Source organism: Misgurnus anguillicaudatus, chromosome 24 (genome assembly GCF_027580225.2).
Source record: "Misgurnus anguillicaudatus chromosome 24, ASM2758022v2, whole genome shotgun sequence".
In the NCBI taxonomy this organism is placed as follows: domain Eukaryota; kingdom Metazoa; phylum Chordata; class Actinopteri; order Cypriniformes; family Cobitidae; genus Misgurnus; species Misgurnus anguillicaudatus.
Window position 1 is genome coordinate 21,040,261 of NC_073360.2, and position 21,387 is coordinate 21,061,647.

The 21,387-nt window shown below is 38.3% G+C and overlaps 1 protein-coding gene across 1 annotated transcript in view; it reads left to right on the forward strand.

Annotated features, from left to right (window-relative positions):
- Positions 1–21,387, forward strand: part of myo18ab (myosin XVIIIA b) — a 128,098-nt gene that overhangs the window by 37,171 nt on the left and 69,540 nt on the right. The window contains exons 3-14 of the mRNA XM_073862804.1: positions 7,064–7,186; positions 8,094–8,156; positions 9,198–9,285; positions 9,463–9,569; positions 12,221–12,397; positions 13,852–14,062; positions 14,501–14,643; positions 15,693–15,793; positions 15,946–16,009; positions 16,180–16,324; positions 19,629–19,640; positions 21,176–21,349. Of these exons, the coding sequence (XP_073718905.1) occupies positions 7,064–7,186; positions 8,094–8,156; positions 9,198–9,285; positions 9,463–9,569; positions 12,221–12,397; positions 13,852–14,062; positions 14,501–14,643; positions 15,693–15,793; positions 15,946–16,009; positions 16,180–16,324; positions 19,629–19,640; positions 21,176–21,349 (1,408 nt within the window). The remainder of the gene's footprint in view (positions 1–7,063; positions 7,187–8,093; positions 8,157–9,197; positions 9,286–9,462; positions 9,570–12,220; positions 12,398–13,851; positions 14,063–14,500; positions 14,644–15,692; positions 15,794–15,945; positions 16,010–16,179; positions 16,325–19,628; positions 19,641–21,175; positions 21,350–21,387) is intronic.

The following is a 21,387-nucleotide window of genomic DNA, read 5'->3' on the forward strand; positions in this document are numbered from 1 at the left end:
TATCACAGTTCTCTGTTATCAGAAAAGAATGTGTTTTTTATAGCTGCAGTGTGTCTGACGGCTAAAAGTATTGGTGACAGGTCTGTGGTGGTGTGGGGGGCTTTAGAGGAGAGAATGGTCTGGGATCTGTGTGTAGGGGTTAAGGGAAAAGACTCTGGCAGGCTGGAATAGTGGAGGATCCCAGAGTAATCCATGCAGCTGATGTCAGACAGTGAATTGGCATGAGCTACTTTTTGTGTTTACAAACAAAAGCTGTGTGTAAGTCATAGAAACTCTTTTTTTTTGCCTTGGTTTTAAAAATAAATTGCACATGTAGAAGAAGTGTAGTTTTTGTTGTCTTTATATGTACAGTATGTTTTCCATAGCAAGTTGTTGAAACAGGAATATTTTGGTTAAAAGTTGAGATGTGCAGCTTTGCCATCAACCACCTTTATGTCCCACCCAGGTCTCATTTTTAATCTATAACATTTGTATGCATTGCAACATGGACCCTTTATTAAAGCACGTGTGTCTTCCAGGCAATTTGTGTATAGTCATGGAAAGTCGATCCCGTTGTGTTTAATCACTTCTTTCTATCCAACAGCACCAGGAACCTCTTTCCAGCATTGTGGGTCTTATTTACCTGACGCTTGTGACCTCGTAGCATAACTGTGAGGATCGGCATCCATTGTGCCAGCATCTTGTCTGCTGGTCCCTCCATCTGTCACTCATCCTTTCACCCTGTCCTCCCTCATCTCTCTCCGCCCTCAAACCCTTACCCGGCCCAGCCCATGACAGCAGCGCTGCCAGCATGGCATTCTCATCACGCTTTTCCTTCTGGGAGCAAAAGGAAAGTGATGTTCCATTCTCCATTTTCATCTCTCTGCACTGTGTGACATCAGCTCGGTGTTGTGCATGCAATGCACCGATGCTCGCACTTTTATATCTATCTGTAGCAATGCACTGGGGTGCCGCTTGCACGGTTCATGAGCACACAGCTGCTAACGGCCTCTATTCAGGGCACGGCTGGATATACGTGTGTGTGTGTGCGTGTAAGGTAGCAGATGGAAAACACAAGTCACTGTTTGAAAATGACCAGCGTGCTTTTATAGTCATGGGAGACTGTAGTTTGTCAGCTCCCTGCCATAGCTCATTTGATTACGTTTTGAAAGGCTGCCACTGGCCTGAACACAGCGGTAAAGTGATGCCACTGCTTTGTAAAGGGCAAGCACTGGAAATTTTGGTGACTTTTTAGGCTTCTGTATTTTTCATTAATTTAAGTTTCTCAGTCTAACTTGGTCTTTAAAATGTTAGAAATGATTTTGAAGTGCATGCATGAAAAGTGTGCAAAATAAGTGACTCCTTTTTATGTAAATGCTAATTGCCTTTTTACATGGACCCCTATAGATCAAAGAGGAGAACAAGCCAAAGAATTCAAAAGAAAATGTAAGTCCACAACTATTCTGTACATTAACTTGTTACAGTGTAACTCCTCTTTTATAGTGCAGATACATTTTGACATTCATTTTTTTAAATATATGTATTGAATAGTTATATATTTAATTGAAAAGCACCCATTCATTTGTCTTAGTGGTGTTTATAGATTTGCAGTTCTTATTTCTTGACACAGGATGTAGAATTGTCATCACAGGAAGTCTGGTTCAGTGTCTGTTTCAACAAATACTGTAATAAAGGGTATTAAAGAATAGCCAATTATTTTGCCAAATTTACAAAAACATCTTTTGTATTGACACCTGCTACATGGTCATTTGAAGATAGAGACAGTTTGCTTGGTTTGTTTTTCTTGGTTGATGTGCAGCTGTCGTGTCTTACACGCGTCGCGTTGTGTGAGTGGAGGTGGGTGGTTAAATAAAATGCTCTGCATACACATACTTAATCAATAGCAAATAGTATACGCTTATTGTCCCTTTAAAGGGACAGTCATCCGAAAATGAGAAGTTCTGTCATCATTTACTCACCCTCACTTTGTTTTTAACATGTTTCTTCATATTGTTGAACAACACAAAAGATATTTTGATATATGATAGTAGGGCCACAGTTGGCGGTACCAATGACCTTGCATAGTATTGTTTTTTCCTACGATGGAAGTCAGTGGGTACAGTCAATTGTATGTTTGCTATTTATTGTCAAATATTTTTTCGAGTTCAATAAAGAAACAATGAAGGTGAGTGAATTATGACAGAATTTTCATTTTTGGGTGAAACATCCCTTTTGTAGAAGCCACAATGATACATTACACCTTAACATCTTTTAATAGAAAACTGAGACATGGTAATGCATATTTTTTGTAAATAGTGAGTTTACATAGTCAGGTTATATAGTATTGTATATACAGTAGATGAACTATGTGGAAAAACAGTGGTGTTTAGATTGTGTATATCTGTTAATACAGTAAGTCTGCTGCATATGTGTGTGGGAGTTAAACTATGACACTGTAGAGAGAGCTAGCGACGCATCTCAGAAGAGTGGTGTACTTTCATTCTGAGTGTACAAAAGCATGCGTGGAGAGGTGCTTAATGCAGCCATTTTCAAAATGTGCAAAAAGTCCTATTAAACATCTGTTATTGTAGGCATTTAGGTTATAGTTTACCACCTGTTATTTTTGGCAATTCTCTTATTACATAGCTGAATAACATCCTGCTTCCCTTTTACCATCTTTGTGTTCGATTGTTAAATTATGTTTTTGCATGTCATTTTGAGAGATATTTATAGAATCAACTTTGCTTTTGAAAGACGGGCATCTTTGGAATTTACGGGTGTCTGAGATCTGTTTACCAATTTCAGTTGGCCAAGTTGAACCATAACATAACAGATGAGTCACAAATATGTAGACCAAGGGCACTGACGTGAATGAAACGACATTGCACGGTGTTTTGTTTAGGGAATTGATTTTCAAACCTTATCTAATAGTTATTATTCATGCTTCGCATTCTACATGTTCTCAATCAATATGTTTTTTACCTTCTTTTTCATCTACTGTATCTGCCGTGTGAGTAGTATTACAGTGATGGCAGCCTAAGTAGCCGCTCCCAGTCAGTGCCCTGCCTGGAGCCTGGCAGAGGTCTGCTGCGTGCCAAGAGCCCATCTCCTGTTCAGGACACGCCTGCCCAGGTCCAGTATCAGCCTCACCTGAGGGTCAAAAGCCCTTCACCAAACAGAAACAGGGTGGCGGCCAACAGGAACTCGGATGTGCCAAAGATGTCAGAGCGGTTCAAAAGCCCCGAACCTCCTCGATCTCCCTGGAGTCCTGTACCTGTTCTAAATGGCGATAGCGAAATCAATGGAGTAATCAATGGCAAAGCCAAACCTTCTGTTGGTGTCAGCCAGCCAGAACTCACACAGGACTTACAGGGTGGGACCAATAACAAGGTAGTGAAGGTGGTGCGCAGAGTGGTTAGGAGAGTAGTCCCAGCTGAAGAAGAAACATCAACAACCCCTGCAGCCATGTCCCCTGAACCCCCTAAACCTGAACCGCTCTCTGTTCCAAAAGCCATGAAGATGCCTGTGTTTTCCTTCAAACATGACACTATAAAGAAGGAAGACAAAGATGATCTCTCCACTGGGCTGACTAGCTTGATGACTCGAGGCAGGACCAGAGAACCTCGACCACGCTTTCGAAAGGAAAGAGACGACCCTCACGAAAAAGAGGATGTGAAACCTGTTGAGAAAGTGTCAGACATTTCTGGACCAGCATGTGATAAAACTGTACTGAAAGTAGAGGTCAACCAGCCTCTAAAACAAGAGGAACAGACTACTACCAACGTAATTCCATCCAAGCCTCCTCTTTCACCTCCACCAGTCTCCAAACCCAACCCACTCTCTCCCCCACCAGGATTCGTTCCTGCACCGAAACCCTCAGGGTTTGTTTCCACCCCAAAACGCTCTGTTCTTTCCCCTCCACCTGGCTTTGTCCCTGCTCCAAAACCTGTGACTCCCTCTCCAACTATTTCTCCAGTCTCAGCTCCCATTCCAAGTCCCAAAACAGTGCCTATTTCCCCCAGTTCTACACCTGCCATCCCTAAAGCAGCTGCTGCTTCGGCACCTGCTAGATCCAACACTCCTAACCTTCAAGTCCCCAAGACGGACCCATTTGCCCCTCCTTCAGGGTTTATACCGACTCCCAAACAGTTGGCTTTGAAGAAACCAGAGGTATTGATCACATTGATTACCCGACGGCATGGGTTGTTGAGGAGTGCACTAACCTGTGTACCACTTGTACTAACAGTGTGTAAAACAAAGTTTCTCTGTCTGCCTCTTAGTTGCCTTAAGATCATTTTGTCTCAAACAAACAAGACAGATACTTCTAGTGTCTAACAAGTCCCCTGGAAATCCAGCTTTGTTTTGCTGATCTTGCAAGTCAATGAGGGGCTTTTAGGCTCAATAAGTGGATTAAGCCATCTCAGAGAACATCATCAAGATTATTGATAGTGTTTTTTTTTGGGGTTCTTTTTTGTAATTCTCTGGCTGATGTCTCTGTGCTTTTTGTTGACAAAAGCACCGAGAGTACAGTGCATTTATATGAATTACAGTGATTATGCTGTATTTTACCTCGCAGCTGGATGCTGGTTTTAAGGCAGTTTGGTTTTGTGCATGGTGTTTAAGACTGAAAGAAAATAAATCTGCACTAATCCATGATTGCATGGTTTTCACTACAATCACTTCAGTGATTTAACTTTACTTTCATACTCTGTGTGGTTTGGACCTGATATTTTAAGGTGAAGGCAACTGTCCGTACAGCACCAGCCCCACCATGGAGAGCTTCTCCTGTGAACCTTTCTAAACCCAGTATCCCAACTGTGGCTAAAAAGGTGTGTGTGTGTGTGTGTGTGTGTTTGTGTTGTTGTGAGTTCACCTCCTGCAGCAGTTAGATGACTTGCTCTTTAGGAGGGGAATGCTGCATGGCTAACATACACACTTGAGACTTTGCTTTTAACCAGGATCTGTGTAGCGCTTTTACAATTTATTATTTGAATAAATAGATTATCACTACTTTAAAAACATGCCACTCTCAATAACAAAGATGATCATAGTCTGAAATAGACTCACCTCCTCTTGGTGGTCTTGACCTATAGGAGAGTCCTCCACTGAGTCCCACTGAAGAAGCACAGAGACGCTTGGAGAGGATCTTCGCTACATCTGTAATGCCCCTTCATTCCTCCTCTTCCTCTCCTAAGTTCTTTCTCATTTCTGCATCGTCATCATCTATTTTCTCTCTCTCTCTCTCTCTCTCTCTCTCTCTCTCTCTCTGTCTCTCTCTCTCTCTCTCTTTCTCTTTTCTCTGATGCTAAAATGTATTATTCAGACTGTCCTACATGACACTAACTGCACTGGCTGTTGCACTATAAATGAAGCACTTTAGAGCCTGACAGCACTTGTGCTTATTGGAAACTCATGAGATAATCATTTTTAAACGCTACATTGATAATGAGGGAGGGATTTTAGGGACAGTAATGTGAGTAGAATGACTGCTTGGCTCACTCCCATCTCATGGTAATGAATTCAGTCATTTTATAAGTGAATTATAGCTCCGTTCTATACCCAAGAACTATCTGTATGTTTTGCTTGACTATTTATTTAGAAATGATTCGCTAGGATGCTACAGTACTTTCAAGAGCATCTAAACAGCAAGGCAACTCTCCAGGTTTCGAAACAGAGCTTTTGTATTATGTGCTGTTCTTTTAAATAAAAGATCTGCATACGGTACTCCAAACTTTTTATTTTTTTCTTCCCTCAATCACAGTAGACATGTCTCTTAATTAGGGATGCATAGCGATTAATCGTGATTAAACTATAGCAGAATAAAAGTTTTTGTTTACATCATATATGTCTGCGAACTGTGTATAATAACTTTGTATAGATAAATACACACACACACACGTGCATTTATATATTTAAAAATGTTTACGTGTGTATATACATTTGTATATTTATTAGGCCAGGGTATCGATTCAGATGTTCCGGATCAATTCGATTTCGATTCATAAGCTATCGATTTGATTCTCGGTTCGATTCCGATTCTCGTACCGATTTTTATACTCGATTCTTGATGAATATAGATTTAATACAAATACTTTATTTATAAAAAAAAACTGTGAACACAAGTTTTTACAAGTGAGTAATTAATAAAAAGAAATTAAGAGCCACCAACCTGTATATTACACTTTTTTTATTTTAGGTACACTTGGGTACATGAAAACAGAACCCAACTCTAATTTTCAAATGCATACAATTATGTTAAATACAATTTTTGATGCAAGATGAAAAATGTATGCTGAAAATGTCAAAACAATCGCATTCCTTGATTAAACAGGATCAGGTTATTTCATAAAAACAAATTGATTCGTGGCCTTTGAGAATCGATTTTTAATCGACCACATTTATAAAAACGATTAATCGAAAAATCTATTTTTTTTTGCCCAGCCCTAATATTTATGTATAATTTATATTACATAAATTTTACATCCAGTCGCCTATGTGCGACCAGTAAATTTGACCTTTTTTTGTGATGTGATACTGAATTTGAAAACAGCACATTGTACTTTCTGCATCTATCATTAAAGTATTTATTAGTAATACATTGGAAATTAGTAGAAATGTGAATATTTGGTTAGCATATTAATTTACGGTGTGTGCCCCTAAATTTTCTGGTTGCGCCCCTAAAATTTTCAGTTTGGAGCCACTGTGCTCCTAGTGAAAAAGTTAGTCTGGAGCCCTGTATTATATATAAATACTTAATATATATATTAATATTCACAGTTCACATTCATATATGATGTAAACATAAACTTTTATTCTGCTATAGAATAACAGTTATGCATCCCTACCCTTAATCCTCATGTGTCTCCAATACCTCATCTTGATTCTTTTAAGCATGATCTCATGCCATTCTTCTTTGCTATCTGCTTCAGTAACACTTTATGATCTAACAAACATGCTGTCACTCATTGGTTCATTTCCATCTCATCTCTCATGTGCCTGCTGTCCTGTCATCTGTGGATACATGTCTCATGTCTACCTCTCTTTCTCATCCACCGCGGTCTCTGTGCTTGTTTGGCTGGCGTAGCTGGAACCTGTGTCCAACGCCTCTGCGTCGTCTCAGGTACAGAGCCCTTCTGGTGACACATCTGCCCCCACCGCGCCCCTCCATGGTCTGGCTGGAGTGTGCGCTCGTGTGGCCTGCTGGAGTGTAAGCTCTCTGTTCCTCTACCAACTCATACCCTCATCCTCATATGTCACTTTTTATGCTTGTTTTAGCCATTTCACATTTATTATTTAGCCAAAAAAAAGATGATTAGCATCAGTATTATCAGCACATAAAAGTCAATCTTAAATCAGGTGGGATTGTTTGCATCTACCCACTCTGATATAAGTTTGCTTGTTTATTGCTTGTGAATCATTTTTAGGAAAGTGTTGTTATTGTAGTCATTGCATGGTGACTATTGGTTAGCTGTAACTGCATGAAGCCCTTTGTGTGGGAATTTGTTAGTGCCCTACCTGAACTTGCCCACAGGGTAGCTCGTAAGTGGATGCTCTTGTTTGGTTAAATCTTTGATTTATGAGTATCACCTGTTGCCTTATGCCTAAGGCTTTAAACATTTTCTCTTTATTGCATTACCTCATATTACCAATATAGGCTTTGTCCGAAACCTGAAACTGGTTACTAGCGTTAAATTGTGCAATGTCATTAAAAGTGCAGCATATTGCTATAATACTTAAAAATCACCAAATGAACGTGTCATTTTAGACTTCAACCATTGTATTTGGACAATGCATCCACTACCTGTGTGAAGGCAGCATTATTTTCAGCTTTTGGACATAGCCATGGTGTCTCACATACCCTAGTCATCACTTTAAATGTTGTATTTTTCCATGTATTTAATAAATCAAAGCAAACCAAGACCATAGTGCCTTAAACCGAAGATATCGCATAATCAATAACCTATTTTATTCACAGGATGTTTTAGATACTCCACGTGGAGCCGAAGCAGGCTATTGAATTCATAAATGAGTGTGTGTTTGAGACTCGTACATTATGTAGTATTGTGGTGTGTAATGATGTTTTCGCCCCTACATGCTGACCTGCTGTTTCACAGGGGCAGGTGGAGGAGGATCCTGTGGCAATTCTAAAGGCAGACCATTCTGCTGCCCAACCTAAGGTCTGCTGTGTGTATATGTGTAGTTCACCTGCACCAATCCCACCCTTTCCCTGTCGTGTCAAACATTCGTGTTGTGTTGTGTTGTGGAGTGCTGTGTTCTCACCCATCCCATTTCATTGACAACACAGACCTCAGCTGTACTGCTGCTGTTACTGTATACTTGCTGAGTGACACCAAAATCATTATAATGGCAGGGGATGGTTATGTAATAAGTTATTAATTATATATACCTGCCCTGAAGAGACTTTTTGGTGACACTCAGATGAAAATAGGTAAACAGACAATCGTGTTTGTTAAAACAGAAAGTATGCTGTTTTGCTATGGGGCTGTTGGGTAAATGTGTGACTTAACTTTTAAATCCAATTCAGTGGTTATCAATAAGAGTGATCCACTCGGCACAAGTCTCATTACCACCATGCAAATGTTGGTTTAGTGTATTTAACGTTAATAATAATAATTGGATTGTTATTTAATTGCACTAACACCCTCACCATATATTGTGGATGTAGTGCTGTGTGGAGTAAACCAACTGACCTACAGTAATGCAATGTTACTAACATATGTTACCATCCGTGGATCGCTGATACACAATCTCTATATGTAAGCCTACCACAGCAATGAAGAAGGTCAAGAGTAAGTGCCGTAAAATCAGACATGCCCATACAACCAGAACATTCAACATGTAATCTGACCCTGTTTATCAGTTTACCTCATCTACACCTCCAGTAAAACTCTCACTGGCTTGCATGACAGCCTGCACAGTTATAAAGATAATTTCTCTCCATTGACGTTGGTAAACGTTGGCTTATCTTATTGCTGATCTGGATCCTGTTTCTAACTTAATCTGCATTTAGTCAAAAGAAAAATCGCAGATCAAGGTCAAAAGATCATTATAGTCCAATAATTAAAAGTGTTTTCTCTATGCACCCATCCCATAAATGTGCACCAATGCATGGAGTGGATTTGAAGCATGTCGTTGATATTTTGAATAAATAAAAAAGGACCTGAATAGGTCTGACTGGTGTTTTTTTTCTTCTGCAGGTGAAGACAGAGGAGCAGATAGCTGCGGAGCAGGCATGGTATGGCTCAGAGAAAGTGTGGCTGGTCCACAAGGATGGATTTTCTCTTGGTAAGTGCGACGCTGAATGTTTGTCATGTGAAGGCCATTACTTTATGACAACGTGAAACAATATTCCTCGCTAATTAAAAGCCCAAATGTGTAATTCCTGTGCTAATGGTATTGCTATCGCAGCAATTTGCAATTTGTTGTCAAAAATATTGACAATATTCTCTGGTGTCCTCACAGCCACAGTGCTGAAGACAGAGGCTGGCAGTCTACCGGAGGGGAAAGTGAAAATCAAACTGGAGCATGATGGGACAGTACTGGATGTGGATGAGGATGATGTGGAAAAGGTCAGTCTTGTATTCAACTCTTTAATGCAGTGTTAAGGGGGTCGCACACCGGCAGTCTAGAACAACTCATAGGTATTGTAAACCGGAAGTGCACATTAAATAGCGCGAGCTTCGTCAGATAGCGTCTACTTCAAAATGCAAAATATACGTTAGCAGCCAATATTAATCGTTAATAATTTGGGACAAATATGATGTTATTTAATGTTAAACTATGTGAGTGGCGCTCTGTGGCATGACAGAGATTTGAGCAACTTCCTGAGTCATAGCTGGGCGGCGTGGACAGGCGCCACCTGACGGCGCCGGTGTGCATATACTCATAAAAAACAATGTGTTTGATTTTTTTAGAGCACCGTGGCGCTGAGCTGCGACCCTCTTTATAGGAATTATTTCACTTCCATAAAAATAAAATCAGCTAATTTACTCACCCCCATGTCATTCAAGTTGTTTATGTCTTTTTTTTATTTGAAAAGAAATAAAAAAAATTTGAGGAAAACATTCCAGGATTTTTCTCAATTTAATAGACTTTGTTGGACCCCAACAGTTTACAGTTTAAATGCAGTTTCAATGCAGTTTCAATGCAATGCAAAGGGCTCTAAATCAGTGGTCACCAATCCTGGTCCTGGAGGGCCGGTATCTCTGCAGAGTTTAGCTCCAACCCTAATCAAACACACCTGAAGCACCTTAATTATCTGTTTCAGGTGTGTTTGATTAGGGTTGGAGCTAAACTCTGCAGAGACACCGGCCCTCCAGGACCACGATTGGTGACTACTGCTCTAAATGATCTTAAACGAGGGATAAGTGTTTTATTTTGCAAAACGATCAACATTTTTGACAAGGAAAATAAAAAATAAACACTTTAAAAAACACCTTCTTGTTTTGCACTTGCTGTGTGACCTTGCGTATTTGCGTAAGCACATCAAAAGGTCAAACGTCACATATGTGAAATGCAAACTTGCGGACCATTTTAAACAATAAACTGACACAAAAAAATTAACAAGTATCATTCCACATACAACAACGTCGAACGGCCCTTTTTCTCCACACTTGTAAACACTGGGGCGGTAGTTTCGCATACATCATATATGACCTTTCGACGTGCTTATGCAATACATGAGGTCACGCTGGCCCATCACATGGCTAGTGCAGGATGAGAAGTTGTGGTTTAAAAGTGCTTATTTTTTATTTTTCTTGCCGAAAATGACAATTGTTTTACTAGGTAAGACCCTTATGTTTTATGACATTTTATGAAATACATTCATTTATCATAAATTCTGTGTAATTAAACCTAAAAAAATAAGGCTACTTACCAAAAGCACTACTTTTTTGTATAATTTAATGTGGGCTTTTTATTAAAATGTTGAGTTTTAGAACAGTTTTTGTCACAAATTTTTTTTGGGGGGCTGCAAAGGAATGCACCATGCACAAGGGGGGCCGCATGCTGAAAAAGTTTGGGAACCACTGGTTTAGAGCCTTTTGAAGCTGCGTTGAAACTGCAATTTTAAACTGTTGAGGTTCAATAAAGTCTATTACTTTGAGAAAAATCCCTCAATTGCAGGAAACGACAGGATCTCTTAAACCTAAATAAAATTAAATCCTAATTTCTTTTTACTTCATTCTGCTCAAAAACGATTAAGCTGTGTTTAGTGCCAAGAGAGGTCACACTAAACACAGACGATGCCTAAAGAAGACATTTAGTCCTAAAATTTTTTTTATTTTATTTTTTTTTTACATATTTCCTGTATTTTTTGTTTGTATCTTAATAAAATAGGTTGAAAAATTAATATGGATAAAACAAGAAGTCTGGTGGTGGTGGCTTTGACTTTTGCATAGTACTGCACAGTATATAACTTTAACTTATATTATCACTTCAATTCTTGCCTAGTGCAGTCAGTTAATTTGTATCCCTCTTGTTGAAGGGCAGTTTTAAACTGATGATTTTTAATAATGTCAAGTTTTTAACCATCTGTCGATTAGGGAATTGCACAGCTGCATCCACTATATTGAAGTTGACAAGCTTAAATTCTATTAAAAACTTGGCAAGTCCTGAGATTATTATGTCTGTGGCACATCAATTTAAAATCTCTCTCTCTTCCTTTCACCTCTCCCTGCCAACTCGGATTAAACCTGTTGACGTCACATTTGTGGCATTATCATCATAGTGTGTGCAATGCATACTTAACTCAAATATGTGATCCTGGATGAGGGTCATGAGTAGCACGGGTATATTGTAGCAATAGCAACAATAATTGTATGGGTCAAAATGATCTTTTTTATGCCGAAAATCATTAACATTTTAATTAAAGATCATATTCACGAGGATATTAAGTTAATTTCCTACCATAAATATATAAAAATGTATTTATAATTAGTAATATGCGTCGCTAAGGACTTCATTTGGACAACTTTAAAGGGGATTTTTCACTTTTTTACACCCTTATATTCCCAATTTTCAAATAGTTGTATTTCGGCCAAATATTGTCTTAACCCAACTAACCATACATCACCATCAAGCTTATTTGTTTAGCTTTCAGATGATATCGGTTTCAAAAAATGTATGACTGGTTTTGTGGTCCAGGGTCACATGTTTATTTTCAATGGGTTTTTTATCCTGCTTTTGTTCAGTGTTTAACATTTTTAACCTCACACTCCAGGCAAACCCGCCATCGTATGACCGCTGCGAGGACTTGGCGACTCTTCTCTATCTGAATGAGTCCAGTGTAATGCACTCGATGAGGCAACGCTATGGAGGAAACCTCATCCATACATACGCAGGGCCCAACATGGTCATCATTAACCCTATCAGTGCTCCCTCGATGTACTCTGAGAAGGTGAGTCCACGTTCACACTAATGGCGCTTTTCCATCGCATTGTACCCAACGGTTTGGTTTGAGTCAGGTCGGGTCAGCTCCCCTCACTTTGGTTTGGTTAGCTTTTCCATCGAGCCCAGTAACACTTCGCAGTGGGAGGGATTATAGTCGTGTAGTTATATTTGCGCTGCCTACTGCTGTGACGAGAGCTTCGTTGTACATCCCCATACATTCATTTATTTCTCAGTCCGTCACAAAATAAAAATTGGCCACCTCAAATAGATGTTTGCACATCGCGTTTGTAACTACCTCTGTCTCACATGACAGTTTTTGTACAAACACCCGTGGTGTCAGTCGATGTGCTCCGCTGGGCCTCGTTTAAGTTGCATTTAAGCATATATGCTGCTGACGTACTCGTCGCAAATGTTCCGTCACAAACTGCTGGAAAAAACTGTTGTTGTGTTTCTGATTCTCAATCTGTGGATGTTTTTCATTGCTAAAAGGGAGTTTGGGAAAGTATAGCGGAGCACAGATGATAACATGTTTGCTCAAGACAGCGCAAGCTAGCATGAAGGTAAAGCTAATCTTTTACATTATAGCGATGATGCTGGTAGTGACGATTCTCTCAGACCAATCAGTGATCTACAGTGTTTTCGCGTCACTTTGGTATCAGCTCGGGTCGCTTGGAACCCAACCGAGGTAGTACGAAAAAAGTATCGGGTACTATGTACTGCACCCAATGGAAAAGCCCCCAAAAGTAAGCTGACCCCGTCGGGTATTATGCAATGGAAATGCGCCATAATGTCCTGTTTGAAGAGATTTATCTTTTATACTCACTGTGGCTGCAGTGAAATGCCTTATGGGTACCATACCATATTTAAAGCAAACTGTCCCTTCATCAGTTAAACGCTATAGGAAATAAGCAACTGAATTGTGCTAATGAGCTGTATTGGATTTCATGCCATATAAAACACTGCCCATAAAATGTAATTACAAACCAGACGATTTCTCTTGGCCATAGGTCCTAATCAAGTGATTTATAGACCAGACTGATTATGAGCAGCAGTGAGTGTTTAAACTATGAATATGTTATTGCACCTGTGCCAGAGCTGCGGTTTATTGCAGATGCTCTTTCAAATTAACAGTTTTATTGACTGTTCCTACGTTGGAAAAATAATGTTTATGGGTTTACATTTTGCTTGAGGTTTTCGTTATTGACTTCCTGTTGTACGGAAAATAAAAGATCTGTAATGCATTGCGGTTATTCGATTGTGAGCTTGGGATGTAAAGTTTGTTTTTCTATAATGATCTCATATCTAATTCAACATGATTTAGACACTAGTGCATGAGGTTCCTTATCAGGTCACAAGTTTGATTCCCAGGAACACAGACACTGATATAATGTATTCCTTGTTAATTAGTTATAAGGTTTTCAGAAGGTAATGACCTACATTTCTCTTCATGTGTGCCTTTAGGTGATGCACATGTTTAAAGGTTGCCGGCGAGAGGACACGGCCCCTCACATATATGCGGTGGCCCAGACGGCATACAGAAACCTTCTGACCACACGGCAGGACCAGTCCATCGTGCTGCTGGGAAAGAGCGGTAGCGGCAAAACCACAAACTGCCAGCATCTAGTCCAGTACCTGGTGTCAATCGCCGGCAGCACTGGAAAGATCTTCACTGGTACGGAGTTACTGAAAAAAAACTTTTATTTCAAAAATGACATAATCAAAAATGCTAATGTTGAATATTATCTCATCATGTAGTTGAAAGCCTGTGGTTAAGGCTAAATAGAAAGGTGCCATGCGGTCTGTGAAAATGTGCTTGTATAGTGTGAATAGAGAGAGAGAGAGAGAGTTGAGAAGATGGTGATCGATGAGAGCTGTGCTAATGACGCCCACTAAAGCGCCCTGATAATTAGCCATCATCAAAAACTGCTCAGCCTCTGCTTAGCCCATAATGACCTAATGAAGACTACAGCGGTCATCAACTATACTATTAAAGAGGCCAGGATGTTATCAGCATATGTTCACCTCTGTCTTTTTTCTTCTGATGCTGTTAGTGTGAACCTGTTTAAAGTATATTAGTGATTTAAATATTACTGTACTGTGTGTTGTTCAGTTGAGAAATGGCAAGCGGTGTACACGATCTTAGAGGCTTTTGGAAACAGTTCCACCTCCATGAACACCAACGCCAGTCGTTTCTCGCAGATCGTCTCGCTGGATTTTGACCAGGCTGGTCAGGTGGCGTCTGCTTCCATTCAGGTTTGTGGATGTTGACATATGTGGCCCTGTCTGTGAAATCCATGTTAAAATATCATAATCTAATAAGGCCACTTTCACTTATTTACATAGCACAGTATAGGCCTACACGTGATAGAAAAATCTGCTGCAGCTGACATCGTTTTATATACGAGATAGACATTGTATAAAGTAAAAGTTGAATCTACGTAAAAATGACTTCAATTGGTAACACCTAGCAATTTTAAAGGGCACCTGTGGTCCGATTCACGTTTTTGCATTTCCTTTGGTGAGTAAGTGTGTATTAGTTCATGTTAACGATAAGCAAAAGGTACAAACCCCAAAGTAAATGATGACGCAAGTTATCATCTCCAACGTAAATCTCTTTTCTTGGACTACAACAAATACACGGATTGTAGGCAACAGTTTACTTCCTGGGATTGGTTATGTAGACAAGACCGACATTATCGTAATTCCTTCCACTTTAGACTCAGTCTGAAAGTTAACTCCTGTTAGCACTGCGTGCAAATCTTTCAAACATGGTAAAAAGCGTCACATTTCCGGTTGACGTCTGAGGTCTTCAGGCAAATCACAACATACAGATTAGCTGACCAATCAGGGACAGAGCTTTTCAAATCCGTGTGTTTTAGGAAGAGAGTGAAATCTGGAGCTACAAAAATAATAATTTGTTTTTTAACCATAAACCACGCGAACACATTGTGTTATACCAAATACACAAAACTGGTGTAATACAATTGTTTTTTTAGCAATGAAATGGGTGCCCTTTAAGCTTTATTAACAAATTTTTCACTTAAAAGTTAACTTAAATTTATTTACATTTTTTAGCCACTACTAATTGAAGTAATGTTTTAAGTTAATCTAACTTTCACTTTTTCTAGTGCATTACAGTTGTACTGTGATATAAGTAAAGCCTACTAGCTATTTAAATTAAGGAGATGCTTTGTGATATTCCCTCCCAAACTGTTTCAGTAGTTCCCATATCAGGGAAAACTGAATTTTTTGTTCAATTAATTCACTTTAATCACTCTTTTCTTTTGTTGTGACTGCTGTAGACTATGCTGCTGGAGAAGTTGAGGGTGGTGAAGCGACCCGAGACCGAATCAACATTTAATGTCTTTTACTACATGATGACTGGAGCAGACAGCACTTTAAGGTGAACTCAGTATAATCATACTATATGCTGACTGAAACCACTGTACAATTTCTGAATTTCCTATTTAATATTTGTGGAATTAAACTTCTCTGCTCTCAATACGCTTACACTCTTGAGGACCCTCATTTGACTTTAACTTGACTTTATTTCAGAACGGAGTTGCATTTTAACCACTTTGCAGAGAACAGTGTTTTTGGTATTGTGCCTCCATCTAAGGTTAGTTTACCACAAAGGTCCCACGAGGTAGACGTGTTTTACTTTTATTAGATGCTCGAGTAGAAGCCTTGCAAGAAAATGAATAAATCTTGATGGCAAATATCACTTCTGTATTATTTAATGAAAACACATGCTGATATATTTCCATCTCATATATTTTGTGTTTGTAGTCTGAGGACAAGCAGAGGTCATCACAGCAGTTTACTAAACTGCAGGCAGCCATGAAGGTTTTGGGCATCTCCTCTGAGGAGCAGAAAGCTCTGTGGCTCATTCTTGGGGCCATATACCATCTTGGAGCTGCAGGGGCCACGAAAGGTAAGAAAATCCCAGACTTCGAGTGTATAGTACAGTCACTGGTGTGTGTTTTTCTGTGTTCTCATCAGGCCCAAATAGACCACTGTGAGAAACTTAACTGGAGATTTTTGGTTGTGGCTAGAAGGGATACAGCTGCGACCAAAATCTCGTGAAATCTCACCGGATAGCGCTGTTTTCATCCTAATCTTACCCCAAACCCAGCATCTCGTGAGATTTGGCTATAACTGTATGCCATCTAGCCAGAACCACCCACTTTTGTATTTGTTTACTAAATATGTAATTAATTTGCTTTCAGCAGTTCAATTCACATTTCTTTGCTTTTCACAGTTGACACTGTTGCAAAGCAGCTTCACAAAAGGACACAATGTAGAATACACATAAGACAAAATATATAGATCAGTTTATAGTCCAAAGCTGGTGTCGTCTGACGTTTTTGTAAGGGCTGGTGTCACCTTTTCATATACTGTATATGTGTTATCTGATGGAGGCAGAATTCAGAATGGAGCTAGCATAATCGCTAATAAAAACAGAAGAGCAAATAGAGAAAATTAGCGTAGCTGCTGTTCATAGCTTTTTAGGTAGCAGTGTTTTGTTATCTTAAGGAGCATGATGAGTTGTAGCATATTAAAAGTTTTGTTAAATATACAGTATGGGGTTTCTAGCGGCATCTATCAGTGAGATTGCAAATTGCAACCAACCTTAATTTCGGAACGCAAAGAGAAGCTACAGTAGCTGCCACTGGACAAACATGCTCTGTAGAAAAGTTTGTCCATTTAGTTTGACCATGTAAGGAGACCCGCTGTGTATGTAGATAAGTACGGCTCAATGTAAGGTAATAAAATAATACAGTTCAATATGTAAAGTCTTTATACGCCACTAATAATATAGTTATGTATATTATACAGTATTGCATTTCTGTCAAGAGATCCTTTTTAAAATTACACATTGCACCTTTAAATACGTAGGAGCTAAACCGTTTAGGGCTTCAATAGCATTATAATAGCCTACTCTTAACTCATTTTAGCACATTTTCCATATTTTTTCACAAATATCAAATGGGATCATGTAAAAATGGTTAGCATAATTCATCTCAGCTTTATCCTGGATGAGCTAGGACAGTACATCGTGTTTTTTCATATGAATTTAGTTCAGCAAAGCCTATTTAAATACTTCAATAGCTTCCTTTGATAATGTGTCTCTCAATAAAGCCCTGCATTGGTGTCTTCATGCTAAATGAGCTCACCAGAGACTTGAACAGCTTTTTCTTTACAAATCAGAGCTGAGAGCTTCAAAAACTGCCTTAATGAGATAAAGAGCTCAAAACTCCCAACAAACTCAAAAACAGACGTATTTATTAATGTTGAGTTTGCAGAAAGAGCTGAGGAACATTTTGATATGGAAGAGTTTTGTGATAAATGGGATTGTTTTTAGTTATCTAATGAAGGTGGATGGCTTTGTTTTCAAACTCTGTGATTTCTCTGTGCTGTCACTTATTGTATTATGAAGGAATAGTTCACCCAAAATAGCGCACAGACATTTTAAGAAGAATTTTAACTTTCTGTGAGATGGGAATATGATATCATTATAATAACAACATATGTTTTCATTGTTGAAGTTTAATAGACGTTGTCACAATGAATGGTCGTTGTATACAGAGCTATGTGCTTTAAAGCTCTCCTTAGGTTTTCTATGGAACGAAACAACAACGTATGAGTTTAGAAGGGCATGGGGTGAAGTAAATAATGATTTTAATGCGAGTCAGTAGCTTTCATACTCTGAGATGTTATTGTTAAAGTAAGTCTAAAACTCATTCTTCTGCATGCTACAGACAAATGCATTTGAAAGTATATTTTTCATAGGGAATCCTGAGATTTAAGATTCTCTGACAGATCAGATTATTGATTATTAAAAGTACTTGAATTTTAGTAAGAAAATCAATGGTTTTAGCAACCATCAGAAGTCAGGACATCTGTATTTAGTAAAGATCTTATTCTATTTCCCAGTTGTACCTGGCAGTCTTTACAGTAGGGGGCAGTATTGTTCTGTCATAAGTTAAAGATTTTCCACGAACAAAGCATAATGTGGCATAAAAGCAGAGGCGGCCACTACTTGAGTACTTTGAGTACATTTTCCGAAACATCTGTGTTTGTCTTGGGACAAAAATTTACTTTACTTTACTAAAAAATGTTCACTACATTCTAAAGCATAGAATCATACTGTGTATTCCTTTTATGTTGCATATTAAAATAGATTTTATACCTAATTACATAAAAATTGTGTACTTTTACTTTCTTTTGTACAAAAGTACAAAAAGTACTTTTTACTTAAGTAAAAGTAAAAAAAAAACTAGATGTTTAATGAACTTAAATATTAAATATAAACCCAAAAATTAAAACTTGAAATTATGAAATGTAGTGGAATAAAAATTATAATAATATGCTTTTGAATGTAAGTTTTCCAAAGAAAAACACAAATAAAATACGAATACGTGAAAATTTACTTTTATGTAGAAAGTAAAAATACTTAAGTAGTGTCCGCCTCGGCATAAAAGAAATGAGAGCAGTGCAACTGATCAGAGATGTGTAACAAAAATAGCAAAAAAATACTGCATTAAAAATGTCTCATTGCAGTTGACCATAGTTAATATAACATGCATATCTACACAGTTTGTGTGTGTGTGTGTGTGTGTGTGTGTGTGTGTGTGTGTGTGTGTGTTTGTGTGTGTGTGTGCGTGCATGTGTGTGTGCATCTAAATAGCATTTGTTATTGAATACAGATGTGACTCTTTCTGTGAAATCTAGGCTACGGTCTCAATCTAATTTTGAGATTAGGAGCATCAATGTTTGATTTTCGCTCATTGATTTCACACACATTAGATTTTTTTTACCTTAATCAATCAGTATTAAAGATATCAAGGTTATATTTTCACAGTATGTTCTTTACACTGGAGGATTTTATGTAATAAAAAAGCTGGGTTATCACAGACTGAGTCACATATAATAATATTACTTTTTTAAATCTGTTAATGGCTCCAACACATGTCATAATACCGCTCTGTCATTACCATACGAAAACCCCATATTGGTTTTCTACTAATCAAAGTAATTGGTTGAACTAATGAATGACTAAAAATGTGCAACATTATGTAAATTAGAAAACGCATGAAATATCCAACCATAAATGTGTGAACGTTGTGCTAACAAGTATATATTGAGTGCCCTGTTTGTACAACACTGAAGGATGTGTCATGTTTTAACCTCTTCTTCTCTACTTGCATGTTGCATGCTGTTCCGTTACAAAGCAGAGGCTGATGAAGGTAAAGAGCATAAATATTACATACAAGTACAAGCAAACCCCTCATATATATATGTGTGTGTGTGTGTGTGGTTTAATGCTGTTATCGTCATTCCCAGGCATTTCCATTTGCATTCTTGTTGTATGCTTGCTTTCTTTCTTTAATTTCTCTTTTGGGCTTCTTTACTTTCAGTGGTTTATAAAACCATGTCTAAGACAGCTCAGGTAAAACTTTGGCAGGAGCTTGTTAGGCATGGGAGGGAGCGTCATAACTTTGTTGTGTTTTAAAGCAGAGACTCTCTGATGTTTCTCCATGTTGTAGACTTTGCATTTCAGCAGTGCTTTTCTGACGCATACACAAATAAAAGCCTGTTTGCACTGAGTTCTTGTTTACTTTCAACATTCATCTATTTCACCGGAGGCCTGCATTGTTTTTTCACTTTTCATCTGTGACCTTTTTTGGTTGAGGAGCTGTACGGTGGCTTGTGTGTCACTCTTTTTGGTTGTCTGTGGTTTGCGCTGTGGTCAGTCTGAGCAAAATCCACTACAAGCATTTGAAAATTTCTCAAAGGAAAGTGAAATATGTAAACCTGTCTGTGACCCAACTAAAGTCATATTTTTTGATTTACAGTTTTCTACATAAAATCATCCTTACATAATGTAAAGAAAAATTTTGTGAACATCTAACCTTGATATCTATTGACTGAGTAAATGTAAAACCAAACTTTGATTCCTCCTAATCTCATACTTAAATTATGAGACATTAAAATGGATTTCACACACAGGGTCACATATTTTTCTGTGGTAGCTTAACATTAAAACTTGCATCCCTCATTAAACTGCTTTTGAAATTTTTTAGCCAACGTCTGTTACCCTTCAGAGCTATTTTTGTAATTTAAATTCTATATTTATAATTTATATTATTATAATTAAAATTAGTATTAACGGAGAACACCACCATTTTTCAATATTTGACTATGTTCTTACCTCAACTTAGATGAATTAATACATACCTATCATTTTTCAATGCGTGCACTTTTAATCTTACAGTGCTTTTTGAATGTGTTAGCATTTAGCCTGGCTCCATTCATTCCTATGGCTCCAAACAGAAGTTTTATTTTGTGCCGCCATACTTACTTGTGTAACTACTCATGTAACAGTCTTTAAATAGGGATAAACATGGAAGTGTTTGGTGGCTTCTAAATTTATCCCTGTTTGGATCCTAGGGAATGAGTGGGGCTAGGCTAAATGCTAACACATTCACAAGGTGCTGTACAAAGATTAAGTGCACGCATTGAAAAAAAAGATATGTATTAATTTGTCTAAGAACATAGTAAAATATTGAAAAACGGTGGTGTTTTCCTTTAAATTAATATAAAATAATTACTATTCTTTTACTATAATAATTAACTATTTCAATATTCTATAGAAAAGTTAAATCATATAAAAGTTACATAGATATTGGTAGTGGATCTGAGCGGACGACCACATGAGCCCACAGCTAACAATGCTGTCTCACTATTCCTGGTGCTCACGCTGTCCCTGTGTGTTTAACAGCGGGCCGAAAGCAATTTGCACGTCACGAATGGGCCCAAAAGGCAGCTTACCTCTTGGGCTGCTCTCTGGAAGAGCTCTCATCCGCTATCTTTAAATACCAGCCCAAAGGATCCATGCAGAGATCAACCTCCTTTCGCCAGGGACCTGATGATGTTGGAGCAGGAGACAACTCGGGTAAAGATCTTTCTTGATATGAAATAAAGGATGGGTGG